The 17,262-nt window shown below is 36.1% G+C and overlaps 2 protein-coding genes across 2 annotated transcripts; one reads left to right on the forward strand and one right to left on the reverse strand.

The window, feature by feature from the left end:
• The first annotated feature begins 2,884 nt into the window (after positions 1-2,884).
• Positions 2,885-4,268, forward strand: LOC116292747 (uncharacterized). The gene has a single exon (XM_031700102.2). It carries the CDS (start codon positions 2,966-2,968, stop codon positions 3,395-3,397), a length of 432 nt encoding a protein of 143 aa, XP_031555962.1. The 5' UTR covers positions 2,885-2,965; the 3' UTR covers positions 3,398-4,268.
• An 11,013-nt stretch (positions 4,269-15,281) lies between these two features.
• Positions 15,282-16,759, reverse strand: LOC148909058 (uncharacterized). The gene has a single exon (XM_089034405.1). The coding sequence runs from the start codon at positions 16,479-16,481 to the stop codon at positions 16,098-16,100; it is 384 nt and encodes a 127-aa protein (XP_088890531.1). The 5' UTR covers positions 16,482-16,759; the 3' UTR covers positions 15,282-16,097.
• Positions 16,760-17,262: the final 503 nt, after the last annotated feature.

A 17,262-nucleotide genomic window follows, 5' to 3' on the forward strand; every position in this document is an offset into this window, starting at 1 on the left:
AGTGTTTCTGAAAAAATAAAAACTGACTGAACAAGAGAAAACACTAAGGTAGTTCATTCACATGTTTCTCACCATTTTGAAATCAAAATTTATTCATGAAGTTTTCGTGGTGGAAAATAAGTGTGGGACGTGTGTTAATAGCTGCAAACATAGTTAACTATGCTGCAAATTGATTGACACGTTAAGCGAACCATGTTTAGGAAGGGTGAAAAGTTGGGATTATCTAATTGACAGGACGTCCATCACCGCAAATGGGTCACAAAATAATCACGTCTAGTTCACATCCACTATTGTTCCACGTCCATTGGAAAATAAAGCTCCATACTAAGCAATCAAAATAAGGAACCTATCTCCTAATCATTTCGGTATTGCAGATAACACTTTAAGATAACTGAAGGCAAATTACTTTGAGTTTGCGAATCAATCGAAGCAATTGGAAATGTTTTGAGAGTTTGGTATGCGGTTAGATCAAACAAGAGTCGAAAAACACATCCTGGTCAAGTACAATGTATGGAAAAAAACAGGACGTGACGAGCAACTACTATTGGAATAGTGATTAGATTAGATAGGCGATATATGAAAACAAGAAAATGACAGCTAACTGACTAGGACACTAAAGTCTATAATAGTTTACTAGGCCATGTCTTGTACTCAAATTCACTTGGCAAAACAATACAATAAAATCTGCAGAGAAGTAACCTTGTGTTTCTAAATCATTCTAAAAAAAAAATGTGGAAAAAAAATTCCTCCGCAATTTGTATTTAGAAGAATAACAATCTAATCTTTAGTTGACAGGAAGCACTTTGAAAAGGGAGGTACAAACGGCGATGGATCAATTTAGTTTATCGGACAAAAGTTATAAAGTGAAGTAAACAAAACCTTAGATATAATTAATACAGTGCGTTTTTTTCAAAGTGTTTTATTATGTTAAGTTTGGTGTTTTGGTAGTAATAAATGGTTTAGTTCTTTGATTATATGAAATGAACTGTATCGACCTGGCTTTTGTTCGAGGTTCATCCTACGCCCTCGCTCACTTCCGTCAGATTGCAGAGATCTATCAATCTCTTCGACTGAAAAAAAAAAACAACAAAATCTGGCGACCAAGAACCTAAAAGAACATGAAAAAATATATATATCACAAGAAAAGAAAACATAATAATAATAAAAATATGAATAGAGGAAGAGATAGAGACCATAACATTAAAAGATTACTCGAAGGACCTCATAACTTTGGAACCGGCGTGTTAGGTTTTTAATAAAGTATAATGGTATATTGGCTAGGTATCGATTCTGTTTCGTGATTGGTTAGTTTGTGTACCATATCCTTTGCTACGTGAGGTGAATGTATAATTTTCACTGTCGAAAACATTGTGAAGAGGCTTTGGGTCGGTATCAAACAGAGAGTTAAGCAAAACAATTGTCATATCTATTTTAACTGATTTCAGAAAAGTGGTTGTTTTGTTTCACTGCTAAAAATATTTCAAGCATGCTATAACTTTCCTATCTCGAGATTGTTTTCAAAATTATTTTTGCTAAAACTCAATTGATATTGATTTTAAAGAAAAAAGCGTAAAAAATGTAAAGAAGCCATTTAGTTGTCAAAGTCTCTTGGAAGCACTTAAATGGTTCCCAACAAATCCTTCAATAGCCAGTTATCAATATCATTTGTCCTCAAAAGAATAAATGTTTAAGAAAATTTAATAAATTTAATGGGATTACCATAACATGTGCTTTACAAAACAGCATTTTAGATATTGGTCTAGAGTCACTGAATAGGAAAAAAATTGTCCGCCATTGACTTCCATAAAAGGTAGCCCAACGGACCCTCCCATCCAACACCTTCTGACGTCATACCAAAGCTTGACGTAATCAACTATTGTAGCGGCGAAGCCAGGGAAACAATGGAACTATCGCTCAACTGATTAAAAGACTAGTTAGAATAAGCCAAATTACAACAGTTCTCGGTATACAAGCACAAAAAGGACCCATTTTGACAAAGTTGTTTATGCACAAGTGGAAAGTGTTCATAGTTCAAGAAAACAAAATACTGATATATCTAGTCGTTTTTCACATTCATGAAGCGTGATGACAACTCGGTCAATCGTGACTGGGTGAATAAACTGCGTTTACTAAGCATCACCTCAGTTGTTTTTTTTTAAATCAGTCACGTTTACCTCGAAATTTCTTTCCTCACGTCCATACTTCGAACATGTTTCGTGAATTTTAACCACGTAAGCTAAATTCTATAAAGAAATGCATGCAATCGATTCAATTTTATTAAATTCTTCAGAAAATTCGTAAGAATAATCTTAAGCGCCTTTTGAAAAATCTTTTTCTTGGGAATTTCGAAACAGAAAAGATATTTAAGAAATTTTGATAATTTTCAATCGGTATTATAGTCAAACTTGCCCATGGAGCGCTTTGCCCGGACATGTTATGTTCATATGGTAATTAGACGATAGGAGGGAACGATTGGCTTAAATTACATCTGCCAATCATTCTCATATGTCAACAGAGCAAGTGAACCCAACGTGTTTAGTTTCATCTCTAAAGCACGTTCGTATGTTTATGAGCACATTATTGGCTTCTTTCTGTTGAAATCAACCCTGAAATGTACATTGATCACTAAGTATGAATGTAATAATTTGATTATCGAAGTAAAAGTCGAAATTATAGTGAATTTAGAAGTGAATTTTTAGAGCAGAACTGTGAAAGCGAATTCGAAGACCCTCGCTGTTTGATTATCAACACTGTCAGAGGTTATCATTCATGTGCGCTCTGATTGGTCGAATATATAAGGCAATGAATGATTGATGTTTTTGAATGCTCGCACATCACGTCCACAGTTTCTGGTGGACGTGCCTATAAAAGCCCTTCATTACCATACGCTTCTCATTCTCATCAGACATCAGAGCTGTGAATATTACGGATTTATATCAAGCGAATTTTACAAGAAAGCATAAACATGTGTCTCGAAAGACTCAAGGAACAAGCTGTTTCTGAGAGCCCAGTCTCAATGACTGACTATGCGTTGGACAAGGGATTTGATTTCGATTTCAAATACGGCCAGAGCAAAGCTTTTGAATACTTGAGCAGCTCGATGCCGGAGACCCGAACAAGAAGCCCAAGTCCTCGAGCAAGACGTAAACATCATCGCAGAAGGCTAAAGGGGAAGAAGAAGTACAGGTTTCCCTCTACTTATTTTGAGCCTTCTCTTGAGAACATTGATGAAGAAAAAGAGATTGAAATCGACCCACTGAGGTTGGGGAGAAAGGAGAAAAATCTCTTGTCAAAACATCGCGAAAGAGCACTTGAAGGAGGTTCCCGTTCGAGTGTTGAAGATGGTCGTCGTTTTCGCCATCGCCACTACCTCAAGCGAGAAAAAGCATCCACTTAAACTGAACTTGAAAATGCTTATTAAAGCTGATCAACGATGTTGAGCATCATGGATTTACCGTGCTGAAAAACGCATCACTTGGCGAAATCTTTTCGCCTTTAACTCGGACAAGACAGTCCGCTCCACAACTTCAAAAGTGCAAGCTCGCAAGAATAGTTATCCTTTCAAGCAAGTTCGGCAATTTTTTGCTGTAAGGACTCAAAGATAACTTATGTTCAATCTTCCCACAATATATAAGACTGAACAGCAAGAGCAAGCGAGAAGTTGTCCAAAAAATGTTCAAGTTCGAAGGTCTTCTTGGATTACCGCTAGTTGGGAAGTCAAGACGTGTCAACAATCATGCGTCGCAAGAACACAGAAAAACTTCATAAGAACTGAACGTTACTTCTCCTTTATTTAAAAACTTGGAGAATTATGGCTCTATAACAGTTGTTAGCTGTTGTCAATTGAAAAAAAGGCAAGGATTCTTAGTTTAGAGAACTCTAACTTTAGCTTCATCATTAATGACAGCTTGAGTGATTTTCACTTAACACAATCTGTTCACAAAGCACATTGCTAGTTAAGATCGATTCAAATGAATTTATAATCTTTCGGTAGCCTGAGAACAACTATATGTAGCTACGACAGTGATTATATTTTGTTGACAATTTTTTTAAGTTTAGAAACACCGAGCTCAGAGCTCGCCCTGCAAACCCAATACGAGATCGGCAGATGAAACACGATCTGCTAAATTACCACCGCAAATGTAAAACAATTTAAGATCAAATATCTTTATTTATTGCATAAATGAAAGAAAAATATATCTACTTATGCATACGTTGTAAACTTGAATAAGAATAGTTATTTAAAATAAACTATTTTCAAGGAAAAAGTGGCTCGTTTACTGTGATGAAATTAACAACTTATGAAATGTATTTCTGAAACGTATTTCTGCAATTAACATCCAAAATATTTCCCGAATGGCTTTCGATATGGCATTTCTTTTTATAAATAATGTTTGAAGCTTTTTGGAGGCAAAATTCTGGAGTTCTGAGTTTAAGAGATGTTATTTCGATCAGCCGCACTCAATCTGTGTGGAATTATATTTCATGCTGAGGTAGAATTTCAAGCGAGGGCGAGAGGAGTGAGAGTGTTTGGCGCAGTTTATTTCGTTTGCAAGCTCCCAAACTTACAAAATTTCTTTCTATCGTGACGGTTTTTTCTCAGATTTCGTGAGGATTAAAGAAAAGTCTTAGTATTTTGCTAAAGACTTCATACACCAAGGATTTCGTCTTGGTCACGTCCCACTAAATTCAAAGATGGCGAAAATAAACACGTCAATAACCGGTAAAAACCGGTTTGACGACCTCGTGTTGAATTACTTAGAAGCTATTCTCACTGCAAATATGGATGTTTTGGTAGGAAAAATCAACGATTTTACTTGAATTACAAAAGTATACAACTTTTTAGTCCACTTTCGAAGGAAAATTATGTATTTTTCTCATCTTTGCAGTTCGATTATTGTATTTGTTTCGTAAAAGACGGTCCGTACGGGTCCAAAATATATTGCAGGTAAGAAATAAATTATTCAAAAAGTAGTTTCTCTCCACAATAACAAGGTTGTTTTTAAGCAGTAGTAAATAAAGCCAGTCTGATAGATAACAAGGCTATTTTTAAAAGGTGAATAAATATTTTCAGGTATTTTGTCGGTTCAAGTCCGGAGAGAGTGAGAAATTCGAATGGAAAAATGGCGGTGGCGCCAAATGATTTCTGACCTGTCTGAGTAAATAGAAGTCATGTGAGTAAATAGAAGTCATGTGAGGACATGCAGGCGCGATTTGCTTGGAGGAAAGATGGGACTGAAATTGCATCAGAAAACTGGTCTGGGATAGTGAGAGATCACTTGAATGCGCGGACATTTATATTTAGATGGTTGTCGGGAAATACTAATATACAATTTTAGATAAAAACCTTCTATAAAGACTATATTAGATGAATACATACTCCAGGTTCACATAATACTCACAGAGTTACTGAGATAAATTATGAATTTGAGGACAAAATATAAATGGCGAGGGGAGGGGTGGAAAGTTTGGATTTACAACCACTATTTTGTGGATGATCGGATGCGGCCCGCTTTATCATTACTTTTAATTTAATTTCTGATTTTGAATTTCTAAGATAGCTAACATCGTATAGAAATAATTATAAATTGGAATGGCAATTCAACTTTATGCTTCTTAGCTCACCCGCCCAATCCCCCTGCCCTCCCCCCCTTCTTTGTCGACATGACTGACACTTGACCCGTAAAGCTAGTAACAATAGAGTAATCAAATAGATTCCTGATGTTTCATGATAAGAAAAACAATCGCAATAGGGGCTCAAGTCGAAATGAAAAAAAAAAAAAAAGAAAGAACTAAAACGAGTTAAAATTATATTCGGTCAAACTGAAACGCGCGCCGAAGACCGGAGGTGAAATGAATTAAGGATATATTGAAATATTGCTACAGGAAAATTAAACTCATTTGCGAATAAAAGAGGTTGTCCGGTTTGCATTAGGCCGATAATGGAACTCCAAAAATCCCAAACATATAGTTTTGATTATAAAATATTTCAGACACAATGGAGAGATGCATGTTCCTTCTTGACCTCAAGTCTTTTCTTGTCTGGAATTTTGATTACGTGTAATTGCGCTAGTAAAAGACATGCGAGGTTCTATTTCCACGCCGCGCGAGGGGAGAATGTTCTGATGTTCACGTTTCGCGCACCATTTATCCCAGATACATTCCTAAGTTCAACATGACCCGGCTCACGATGCTCAAGGGGTACAGCTCTCTTCTTGTTCCCTTAGACATGATTTACCCTCCTGCACCCTTGCCTTACACTCAGACTGGTTTTACAGCATAATCAAATCCCTCAAGGATAATACATAATCCCGCAGTACTATTATAAGGGATTACTAAATACAACTTAGAATTTAAGTGGTTTCTATTTTGAGAAGCACTCTTTGTTGCAGGTCGATCTCCGCAAGCGCACGGAACGACATCTAAATCGCTAAATCTATCGGCGCTTGTAATGCGTATTGTTTTCTTGACCTCTGGCCCACATTTGCGGACAAGAATAAAGCAACTCGGAATCATGCCAATCTTGTGTCCATTAGACAATCAAAACTGAATGGGAATGCGTGGGTGATTATTTACAACACTAAATAATTTATTCTATAAGGCAAGAGACTGTCTTTCCTTAGCTGCTATAGAAAGGAAATATTCGATGCGCAAGGATCTGTAAATTTGGACCGTAACGATGGTTTGTAAACATATGCAGAGGGCGTATATAGCCTGCGTACGCAGGATAAGTTGATACCAGATCAGTCGATAGGCTCTCACTCGTGTATGCGGAATCGGAATCGCAAGCTTCAGATTTCGAGATTTTGAAAAAAATATACTATGGTAAAAAAATAGTTTATTCATAGAAAGTGGTAATCTTAATAATAATTATAATTAATGAGCAGTGTAATCTTGGATACTGCTACCTTGTAGAGATTTCAAGTGAAGGTGTGCCGGAATTGATGCAGGGGTGCTTGGTCCTTTAAACCGGCTAATTTGACCCTCGACTGAATGCGCATGAAAAGTTACCATCTCGCTAGCTCACCCTTATTTCTTACTGCGTGCAAGCGCAGTAAAAAGAGAGCAAGATTGGAATGTTACGTAAATACAGTGTTTTGCGAAAGGGAGGTCAAGTCATTACATGGAAGGGGGGGGGGGAGGGGGGCGGGGACGAGGAGGAGTAGGCACATCATAGCCTAGTAAACACCATAACTCCTCTCCACCAATAACATGTTTGACTATTCTATGCCAATAATTATAAATAAATAAAGTAATACTAAGGTTTTTCATCTCTCAATAACCGGGCTCCGCTCAGTACTTGCTGTATTCAACGGTTTCTTTCTGAAGTGTAGTAATTACATCAATTAGAACTCTTGTATGTAATACTAACGTTCAATCTGCCTCACCTAATGAAATTAGGGAAAATATAAATAAAATAGGAAAAGAACGAGAAAAATAGACATACTTCACAACGGCCATGGTTTCACATAAATATTCTGCCAAGCGATGATGTGCGCAAAGTATAATTGTGCAAAACTTAGAATTACTTCCGAAGTCTAGTAATTACATAAATAATAGCTTATTTTTACCACTAACGTCCAATCTGAAAAATTTGGGAATTCGCCAAAAATATTAATGTCGAGAATATAAATAACGTAATAAAGAAGAATGAGCAATGTGCAAAAGTAGGAATATTCTAGAATGGTTTCAAATAAATATCCTGTCAATAAATATGATGGATGCGAGCTTCTTTGAATAAAACTCAGAATGTAATCTATAAATAAGTCCAAAGTAATCAGGAGTTCTTCAAGGTATCATAATCTTCCATATTTTGGAAAGCTCTTCAGAACCTTCAACAAATCACAATTTGCAAGTGGCTACTACGCTTTAACCGTGTATATATAGTCATTTGAACACTAAAGTGGCTATTCAAAGCATTCACCTGCTCAAGTCAATTTGCGCTGCAATGGATAAATTGATCTAAAAAGTACAGTTTCAAGTAGTGCTCGTTTTTATAACAGTTGTGGGATTTAAATGAGAAAGGCAAGCCTGTTCATCTGCTACTAACTTGATGATATGTCAAAGCATTGAAGTATCTATCGGATGCTCTTTGAGAACACAAGTCAGTTGATTCCATTATTCTTAGTCTACTTAAGCTAAAAGTAGCAAGCTTTGGATTTATTGGTTCCACATTGATCTATGAACATTTACTTTTAGGATTAAAAATGAAAATAAAAATCCTGAAAAGATGATACTTCCGAATTCAATATTGACGCCGGCTTGACAATATTTGGGTAAATTCTAGGTGCGAACTCTCCAAATAAATGATTGAATATTAATAAATAACTATTAGACATAATGGGTGATTGCGCACTATTCAAAATTGGTATTAAAATAATATTGACGCACTTGACGCACTGCGCACTTTTCTAATAAATGATCGAATATTGATAAAAATAATTATTAGACATAAGAGGTAATTGCGCACTATCCAAAAATGGTATTAAAATACTATTGACGCACTTGACGCACGTGCGCACTTTTCTAATAAATGATCGAATATTGATAAAAATAATTATTAGACATAAGAGGTAATTGCGCACTATTCAAAAATGGTATTAAATACTATTGACGTACTTGACTGTAAGTGAGTAATTTCTAGGTGCGCACTTGTCTAATAAATGATGGAATATTAATAAAATAAATATTAGACATAATGGGTGGTTGCGCATTTTTCAAAAATGGTACTAAAATACTATTGACGCACTTGACTGTGTGTGAGTAATTTCTAGGTGCGCACTTTTCTAATAAATGATTGAATATTAAGAAAATAATTATTAGACATAATAGATTATTCAAAAATGGAATCAAAATACTACTGACGCACTTGACTGTGTGTGTGAAATTTCTAGGTGCGCACTTTCCAAACAAATGATTATTAGACAACGTTTATTGTACTTCATTTAAAAATTGTTATTGAATAATAAAGAGGCACTTGAGGACCATTGGTTTAACGGTATTGTATACTATTCAGTGTTTACCGTCTATAAATAAAGTTTCTATCTAGCTTTCTATCTAGAACTCAACGTTGGGGGCCTATGTCACTTCTGGAAGCGCACTTTAGAAGTAAGGATATTTGCGCACTATTTAAAAATATATCAAACTGACCATTGATAGAATATAGCACATGGCACTGGTACTGTAAAATATAATTCCCAGTTGCGCACAATAATGCAATTTTTTTTAAATATTAAGTTTTGTCGACTAAATAGTCTGGCGAGACGATGCTCGTATTAATAGGCCATTTCACGGATCCCGTTACTCAACCTCAGCCTCGTCAGCGTGTAATTATTCTTTAGAATTTGACTACAGTCCGCAGTAATGAAAGGAATTTACACATCAACGAACAATTGAAACACTTAAAAATTTCACAGGTTGTAGGCAATTTCTAAAGAATATATTACTCGCTGACGAAACTGAGGTTGAGCCGCGGGATCTGTGAAATGGTCTATTGATAGTTATTGTTTTACCCAGTTCATATTAATACCTCTTGTAAAATCTATTTTATAGACTTTTTTTTACTAGTGTGAGATCGGGATAAGAGTTTCTGTGGGTTGCATTGAGGGGAATATTTTTATTCAGGACTTAATTTTTGTTGTATTGGTAGGTTGTTAGATAAATTCCCAAACAGAAAGCCATTTGCCAATGCAACAAAGGAGAGTGACGAAACCTATTGTGACAATGGTTAGTACACTAGCAACAAGGTTGATGTAACATAACGTCCTACACAAATAATTGAACATTTGTTATCGAGAAGATATAAGAGTTTTCAAGTAGGCCATAGCCGTTGGGCATTAAGTTTTTATTTCCTACGCTCCGCAGGAACAACTAACACTGCTTTCTTTAATCTGCTATAAATCAAGAATAGCTCTGAATAGACTCTAAATATAGCAATCATTGGTATATTTAGAGCCAGATGAGTCGTTCTCTCCTAGAAAACGTATTAAAACATTACGGTATCTTGGCTAATATTTTTTGGATTTCTTTGCTTCATTTTTTATAACAACGGTAGTGCCTTTTAGCTAATATAAACTAAGCTATAAATAATATACTCCAGGATTAGCCAAGCTTGGCTGGCTAGTTGAAGAACAGAAGCGCGCAACGCTTGATAAGAAATATCCCTATAATCTCAAGTTTAGATAACAATAAAAGTGGTATAACCTGCATGATTAGTCTAAGAAGGAAGCGCGCAACGCTTGGTAGGGTACTAGTAGGATGCATGGAGTCATAACAAGCAGTATTTCTATGAAGATTATTAATTCGATACGAGTTATATTGAATTATACAATATATTATATTAACTATGAATTATATTCATTTTCTTGCTCTCAAGTCGTTTTGATCACATTCCTATATACTCTAGTATCGTTACTAGTCAATGCGTCTCAGAACTATTCTCACTGTTTATGGCCCGCATACACGCTGGCTTTTCGATTAATGACAAAAGGTCAGTGATGTTTTGGAATCGTAGCATAAAAAAAAAAACGAAAAAAAAAACCCCAAATGTAAAAAACCTCGATATTTTTCGAACCTTGAAATAACCGGTCTGACGGAAATAGTTTCCTCTGTTTCGATAAGGTCTGTACCCCATAAGGTTTGTCTAGTTTGAGCAAAGACGCAGATGGATTGAATGGATCATATGAATAGGTTTGACCGGCTTTACAGCTTCATATCCGAATATTTATATTTTTATGAGTTTTTTCTCTATTTTTCATTTTGATAGCTAAACCTGGTTGGACAATCTTGTTTAACGAGGTCACACCGATCTTTAAAAAAACTGTGTAATCATGTTAAACGAGTTTGTTTGTGGTTTAGCTATTGTACGAGTAAGGTCTGCTAATCTAAGTAAACTGGTTAAACTGGTTTGACCAGGCTCTTTTGATTATGCTTTTTTATTCAGAGCCGGATTTTCCCTGTAAAGCCGATGAACCTGTTTGACCGGTTACTGAACACTGGTGGCCAGAATTAGAAATGATAGCATAATACTTGTATTTATAAAAACAAGAAAAACTGAAAGCTCGGCTATCACTCATCATCTCAAAAGAAAGCCACTCTTCCAAATCTAAGACTCATAACCCCAGTCAAACTGAAACTCCGGAACGTTCAACAGATCATTCGACATTCTCACCGGCTAGATAGTTTAAAGTACATTTCCCAAGCAAAACACACTGATTCTTACAGTTAATCCAGTCCTAAATATAATATCAAGGTCCTTTGAGCTCTGAACTGCCGATTACTGATAAACACTAAAATAGTAGGTTTTGGCATTTGGATATAGTCGGTTCATGGAAAAAAATTTCGCCTTCTTAAAACTAGTATGTAGACAATATGAAAGGCATATGAAACCGGTGAGAAAGGCAGTGAGAAACTGATATGACATATAACTAGACATTATTGATAAGAGGTGGTCAGGGTCATAGTCATAGAGGAATAAAAAAGGCATAATCAGAAGAGCACTGGTCAAACCAGTTAAACAAGTTTATACTCAGATTAGCAGACCTTACTCGTAAAATAGCTAAACCTGATTGGAAAAACTCGTTTAACATGAAATTTTTGAGGAGCCATAGCGCAAATGCCAAGTGTCTTAAAGTGACATCGTTCGGCGATTTTCTTGAAATAGTCTAGTGATCTTGTGCATAAGCAGAGACGTCTAAGTAGACTGATGACTCGTGTGAATATTATTTTCTTGAAATAGTCTAGTGATCTTGTGCATAAGCAGAGACGTCTAAGTAGACTGATGACTCGTGTGAATATTATTTTCTTGAAATAGTCTAGTGATCTTGTGCATAAGCAGAGACGTCTAAGTAGACTGATGACTCGTGTGAATATTATTTTCTTGAAATAGTCTAGTGATCTTGTGCATAAGCAGAGACGTCTAAGTAGACTGATGACTCGTGTGAATATTATTTCTCGAACCAGCTTTTCTAGATCAAAAAGCACTTTGAAACAATCAATAATATTCCTTCAGGATGCCGAAATGGAAAAGGTGGCACTTTTAGTCGGCTGTACAAACCTTTTAGTTATACCATCTCATATAGAATAAGAAATCAATATGGATTGCTATTAATGTATTTACTGAGATTTACAGTCGAAATGGCCAGCCTCGGGGGAATATTGTTAAGTGTCCATTAAACAGAGGTTGTTCGCCGAAACGAGGCATGAATTCCCCCATCGGAACTTCAAAGACTGGCCGCTAAATAAAGGTTGGCTATTTAAGGTGGCTCGCACTAATCTTTCTCGCCTTTGGGTGCATCTATATCTTGTATTGATCATGATTTTATGGAAAGTAATCATTTGATTGCTTTGGTCACTTCGCCAAGTAATAAAATAGGATCAAAAGTCTATTTCCTACTGGTTATCAAGCAACAGCTGTTACCATAGCAACCCGGACCTATTGCTCTGTATTTAAAACAACCTCGTTTGTCTTGAAATCTAGTCAGACAATCTTTGAGCACACTTATAGACAAAGTTTGAAAAGACGATTTAAGTGATGCACTAACTAAAGCTATCAAATTTGCAAATTTGCAATTTTCTTCCCCTTCCCTCCCCTCCCCTCCCGAAAAGTTACACATAATAAACTGCAATAGCTTATTTGCCATGTAAGTCTCAATTCATTGCTGAATATGAAAAACTGCTTTGAGTTTCGTAAACTTTGAACCGTTCAATGTGGCTTCAGAAGTCTCAAGGGGCACTAGTTTCCCCGCTGGATCCCGACCACTGGATCGATTTGACAGCTACCGAGTGAAAGGAGTGCATAATAAATCCGTGCGTCAAGTGAAGCTAACTACGTTGCACTGAATCTAATCAATCCTGTCATAAATGGTTCAATGGTTTTGACAGAGAAGGTATTGGCATAAAGTCTGTCTTTGTTTTACTTTGTTTTGTTAATTTTTCAGTTGCGCTGGTAAAAGGTCACCACTCCTGTCAAGAGCTAAAAACATACCATCAAAAATTTGCCCTCAAGCTACATCAGTTTTTTTTTTCAATAAGTGCTTAGTGTTACATAGTCCTAACCAGTGGGCAAGGGATAATTATATAGCAACGCCCGACTAACTGAGAAGTTCAGATCCCTGAAAGGATACTGGTTGGTAGACATACCAACTATCGGTATTTGCATGGAACATGTATAGACAGTGCTAGGGCAGCACTGTTAGAAACCCTCACACATCGTGCAATTTCATTGCTATACGGTTATGATCGGATTTTGACTACAAAAAGATACATGGTACATACACTGAATTGCCTTGTGCAATATGTTAACTATCGGTTTTTGACTGGCTCTTTAGTGATACTGACATTGTTGTGCATATATGTTTTATATACTAAATTGGGTGCACAGTTAGAAAGCCATATACCTTTCGCAACAACGAAGCTATCTGGGTTTTTTTACCGTACTTTTCTCCCAGAGCCGATGGTTGTTATATATGTACTGAATGAAAAGTAGGTTATTGAGAGTTAGAAAGTCTTTAATAAATAACCATATTGAGTAATATCATAGGGGTTGATAAAGGATTTTTATCCATAAGCGATACAAGGTACATATATACTGAATGGCTAGCACAGTCACAGAAAGCCTTAACCACACTGAGCATCATCATACACGAGGGTTGAGAGGGGATTTTTATCCCTGAGCGATACATGGTACATATATACTGCATGGCTAGCAAAGTTAGAAAGCCTTAACCACATTGAGCATCATCATGAGCTGAGGGTTGTGAGGGGATTTTCATCCCTGAGCGATACATGGAACATATGACTGCATGGCTAGCAAAGTTAGAAAGCCTTATCCATCAGTGTACAACATCATTGCTATCGGGTTGTGAACGGATCATATCCTCTTTATCCAAAACTGAGATACCGATTGTACAAACGCAACAGCACAGTGAGATTTAGCCTAATTGTTCAACATCATGATCATAGCTATCAGGTTATGAGCCCCAGGAAAAAATATCAACATTATTTTAGTATTTTGTGCCGAAAAAGCGACAAGCAACACTGATGACATCCCTTTTAGTTTTAGTGGCACTGGACGGTATTTCATCCGTAACATTTCACATCAATTGAAACTTAATTTACTGCAATGCCATTTGTGGTAGCCATCTTTTAGTATGCCAATCCTAGCGTTTTATAATATAAATAAAAGTACATAAGAAATACAAAAAGGTTTCACTAAAACATGACACTCTTCATTACCACTCTACACATTTTAAAAACAAGCGATTTTTGAAGAATACAAAAGCTGACTTAGATTAAATATGATTCAACAGGATTCGAATACAAAACTTTGCGAGACAAATTTTGCTGACTTCGAAAATAAATTTTTGAAAAACGCGTTAAGAACATAGAGCTTTTTATTGGGGAAATACCTTAAATATATCTGAAGACGAAATTATGACATTTTGAGCTGATGCGAAACATTCCTGAGTGTAGGTGCCACCTTCAGCTTGTTGGACGTGTAAGCTACTGATTCCCATGGCTTCTGTTTGTATTTATGAGCTTTTGCTTTGGAAATATAATAAAAGAGACTATTCTAATGACTACAAATCTCTTGGTGAAATGTTTTGTTAGCCTTTAAGAGAAAAAAGATGATAAAAAATGGCCATTATCTGGAAAAGATGTGTTCATGAAACGAACCCTCGTCTAAAGCTTATGCAACATGATTCCATATTACAGGGTCTTAAAATAATAAAGATGTTTCGCTATTGACAATCTTAACCGAGCCAGAAGATATATATCATAGTAAATTCTTAAAGTTCGGTATTATTAGCTGTATGGCATTTTCTAGTTTATTGCTGAAGTTAGCAGTAGTTGCTTTAATCAAGTAAACAAAGTGCCCGACCATTTGACAATGGCTGGAATAAAGCAACATGTTAAACAAGTGTAATTGTGCATTCCAGTTTCTTTCAATATTCCTAATTTTAACGCCAAATACTGCTAAAATGGTGTAAAAAGAAGAATTCAAATCTAACTAAATTCAGAATTAATGATTCTGTTGATACGGAGGTTTCATACCCCATGCAGTAGTTTTTCTTTGAATTCCTTTTTTGCCGGAAACTGCCGACAGAAAAAGAACAATCTAGAAGGCACAGCCAAGCACAAACTAAAAGATATCCAATACAATGGTTACAATAAGATGCCAACTCCACAAAAAGCATTTTTAGATCTCAAATGGAGCAAAGTACTTACTAGAATAGAGAAACAAATAAGAATCTACAATAAAATCTATATAAAGACTGATCAAAAATTATTGACCTCTTTATTAAATCTTTGTATATTTTTACATTCGTTTCCTTGGTACAGCATCTCTGGTCTGATCTTTAATCACGGTTAACTACTGCGCCCTCAAGTCTATACAAATTGGACAATACGTTCGCTATTGAACGCGATTCTATTGAAACGACGAGTCGTATTCATGCAAATCCTTTTCTCCTAGTGATATTGTCGGCTACATGAATTGCAAATCAATTTCGGTTTGCATTAGGATCAATTAAATTAATTTCTCATTAGGCATCGGCAAACTTTAGAAACGTATAATTATGAGGGTGATATTGGAAGCTTTTGAAGCAAGCAATAGGGAACTGGCATTATGGAACGAGGAAAAATGTTCTAGTGTAGCGCTTCAGCGATCAAGCCACAAGCAGCTGTGCTGAAACCGGAGAATTTGCAAAACAATTTGAAGATATTCATTTACCATTTTTGGAATAAATATCTCTCTGGATTTACATTAGTTTAGCGACTCACTGTTAGATCACGTTTGACTCCTTATATTAACACTTTCTCGCTATAGGTTGAATAGTCCGTTGAATATTCAGCTTATTTACCAGTATCCAATATGTAGAAGACGTGGCGATAGATTTTGCCCGCGCAAATGTGGGTTACAAGAGTTAAGATTATCCCTGCTCCCTTGATTCGATGTACGATCCCAGTCAAGTCGTTTTTATACACTAGAGACTTGGTTCAACAGTATTGGTCGCTTTTCTACCGCGACAAGACTGTGCAACTGCAGCAACTGGGGCAATTCTTGAAGCTTTAATTAGGTTTTGCTGCACTGAAACTCAATCCTTCTTATGGAACTTTTTGTGTCGAAAACTACGTCCTTCCAGCTTAATAAAGTTACCAGATGTAATTGCTCTTTCCTTGTGGATTGTAGGTAAGTCTCTTTTTTTATCTTCGCCCTCAAACGAGTTTAGTTCTTCAGTTTCGTTTATGTCCTGCAAGTCAGGCACGATGGACTTTGAAGGAAACTTCGCCTTCTTGTGTCGACAATTTTGCTTCCGTCTTCTCTTGGGGCTTCCCATTGTACGTAAACTCGAATCGATAGCCTTTAGATCTTCTTTGAACTCAACCACTGTTTTATGTTCATATTTGTGAGCAAAATAATCGTAACTTGTGTGAGGTTTTGGCTCTGTTATGGAGAGCGGCAAGTCTGAGACAGCCATAATATTAATACTTGGTACTTGATATCCTTGACTCTGCAATTCTTGGACGTTGAATTGCTTTAGCCACAATTTCGTTTCTGTGTATTCTCTTTTCGAGCTTACCTCGTTTTATAATTTCGTGTAGTTGTCAGTATTGATATTGGAAAGACCAGCGGGATTACTACCTTTAGTTAACAACAACTGACCCGGCTACCATGCGAACGATTCAATGTCTTGCTCCGAAATGTTTTCGTGTAAACCAAGACCGCTGTTCTAAGGATGTGAGGCGTTGTAAATAAAGCACTTATCTTCGCGTGACCTGCCGATCATGTGACTCCAATATTGTCATGTGCTCGTTCAAAACAAGATAAAAATAGCCACACCAATCATCGTATTGGTATTTTGAACAAAAATATAGCTAAATGATATTGAACACATTTTGTCACGAAGACTAAAATGCTACATAGCTAAGGAATGCTTTTTATAAAATATCTATTTTGCTCACAAATTTTCTCAGAATATTTGAAATTTGGGACTTTTGTTTCTCGCAGTCAAAACATGTCGGTCAAAAACCTTGATTGTTATTTGAAAGTGCCATTATAGCAGACCGGGTTTCAAACAGACCACTAGTGTTTTGATTTTTATGGAAGACAATAATCCCGTGGAAAAACATTATCTTAGGCAAGCAATCATCGATGGTAGTCAATCTTCGATGAACATTCTTCTTAGAAATTCTCATTAGAGCTCAAATATTAGATTTAAAAAAGTGATAAAAAGAGAGTTAATTCTTACCTCCAGAGGA

This window comes from Actinia tenebrosa, unplaced genomic scaffold (assembly GCF_029948245.1).
Source record: "Actinia tenebrosa isolate PJP-AT-01 unplaced genomic scaffold, QUT_ActTen_1.0 PGA_scaffold2__45_contigs__length_23673736, whole genome shotgun sequence".
Lineage (NCBI taxonomy): Eukaryota > Metazoa > Cnidaria > Anthozoa > Actiniaria > Actiniidae > Actinia > Actinia tenebrosa.

What these genes read in the sequence shown, in the direction of transcription:
- LOC116292747 (XM_031700102.2), top strand. Translation starts at nt 2,966, where the DNA reads ATGTGTCTCGAAAGACTCAAGGAACAAGCTGTTTCTGAGAGCCCAGTC.
- LOC148909058 (XM_089034405.1), bottom strand. Translation starts at nt 16,481, where the DNA reads ATGGCTGTCTCAGACTTGCCGCTCTCCATAACAGAGCCAAAACCTCAC.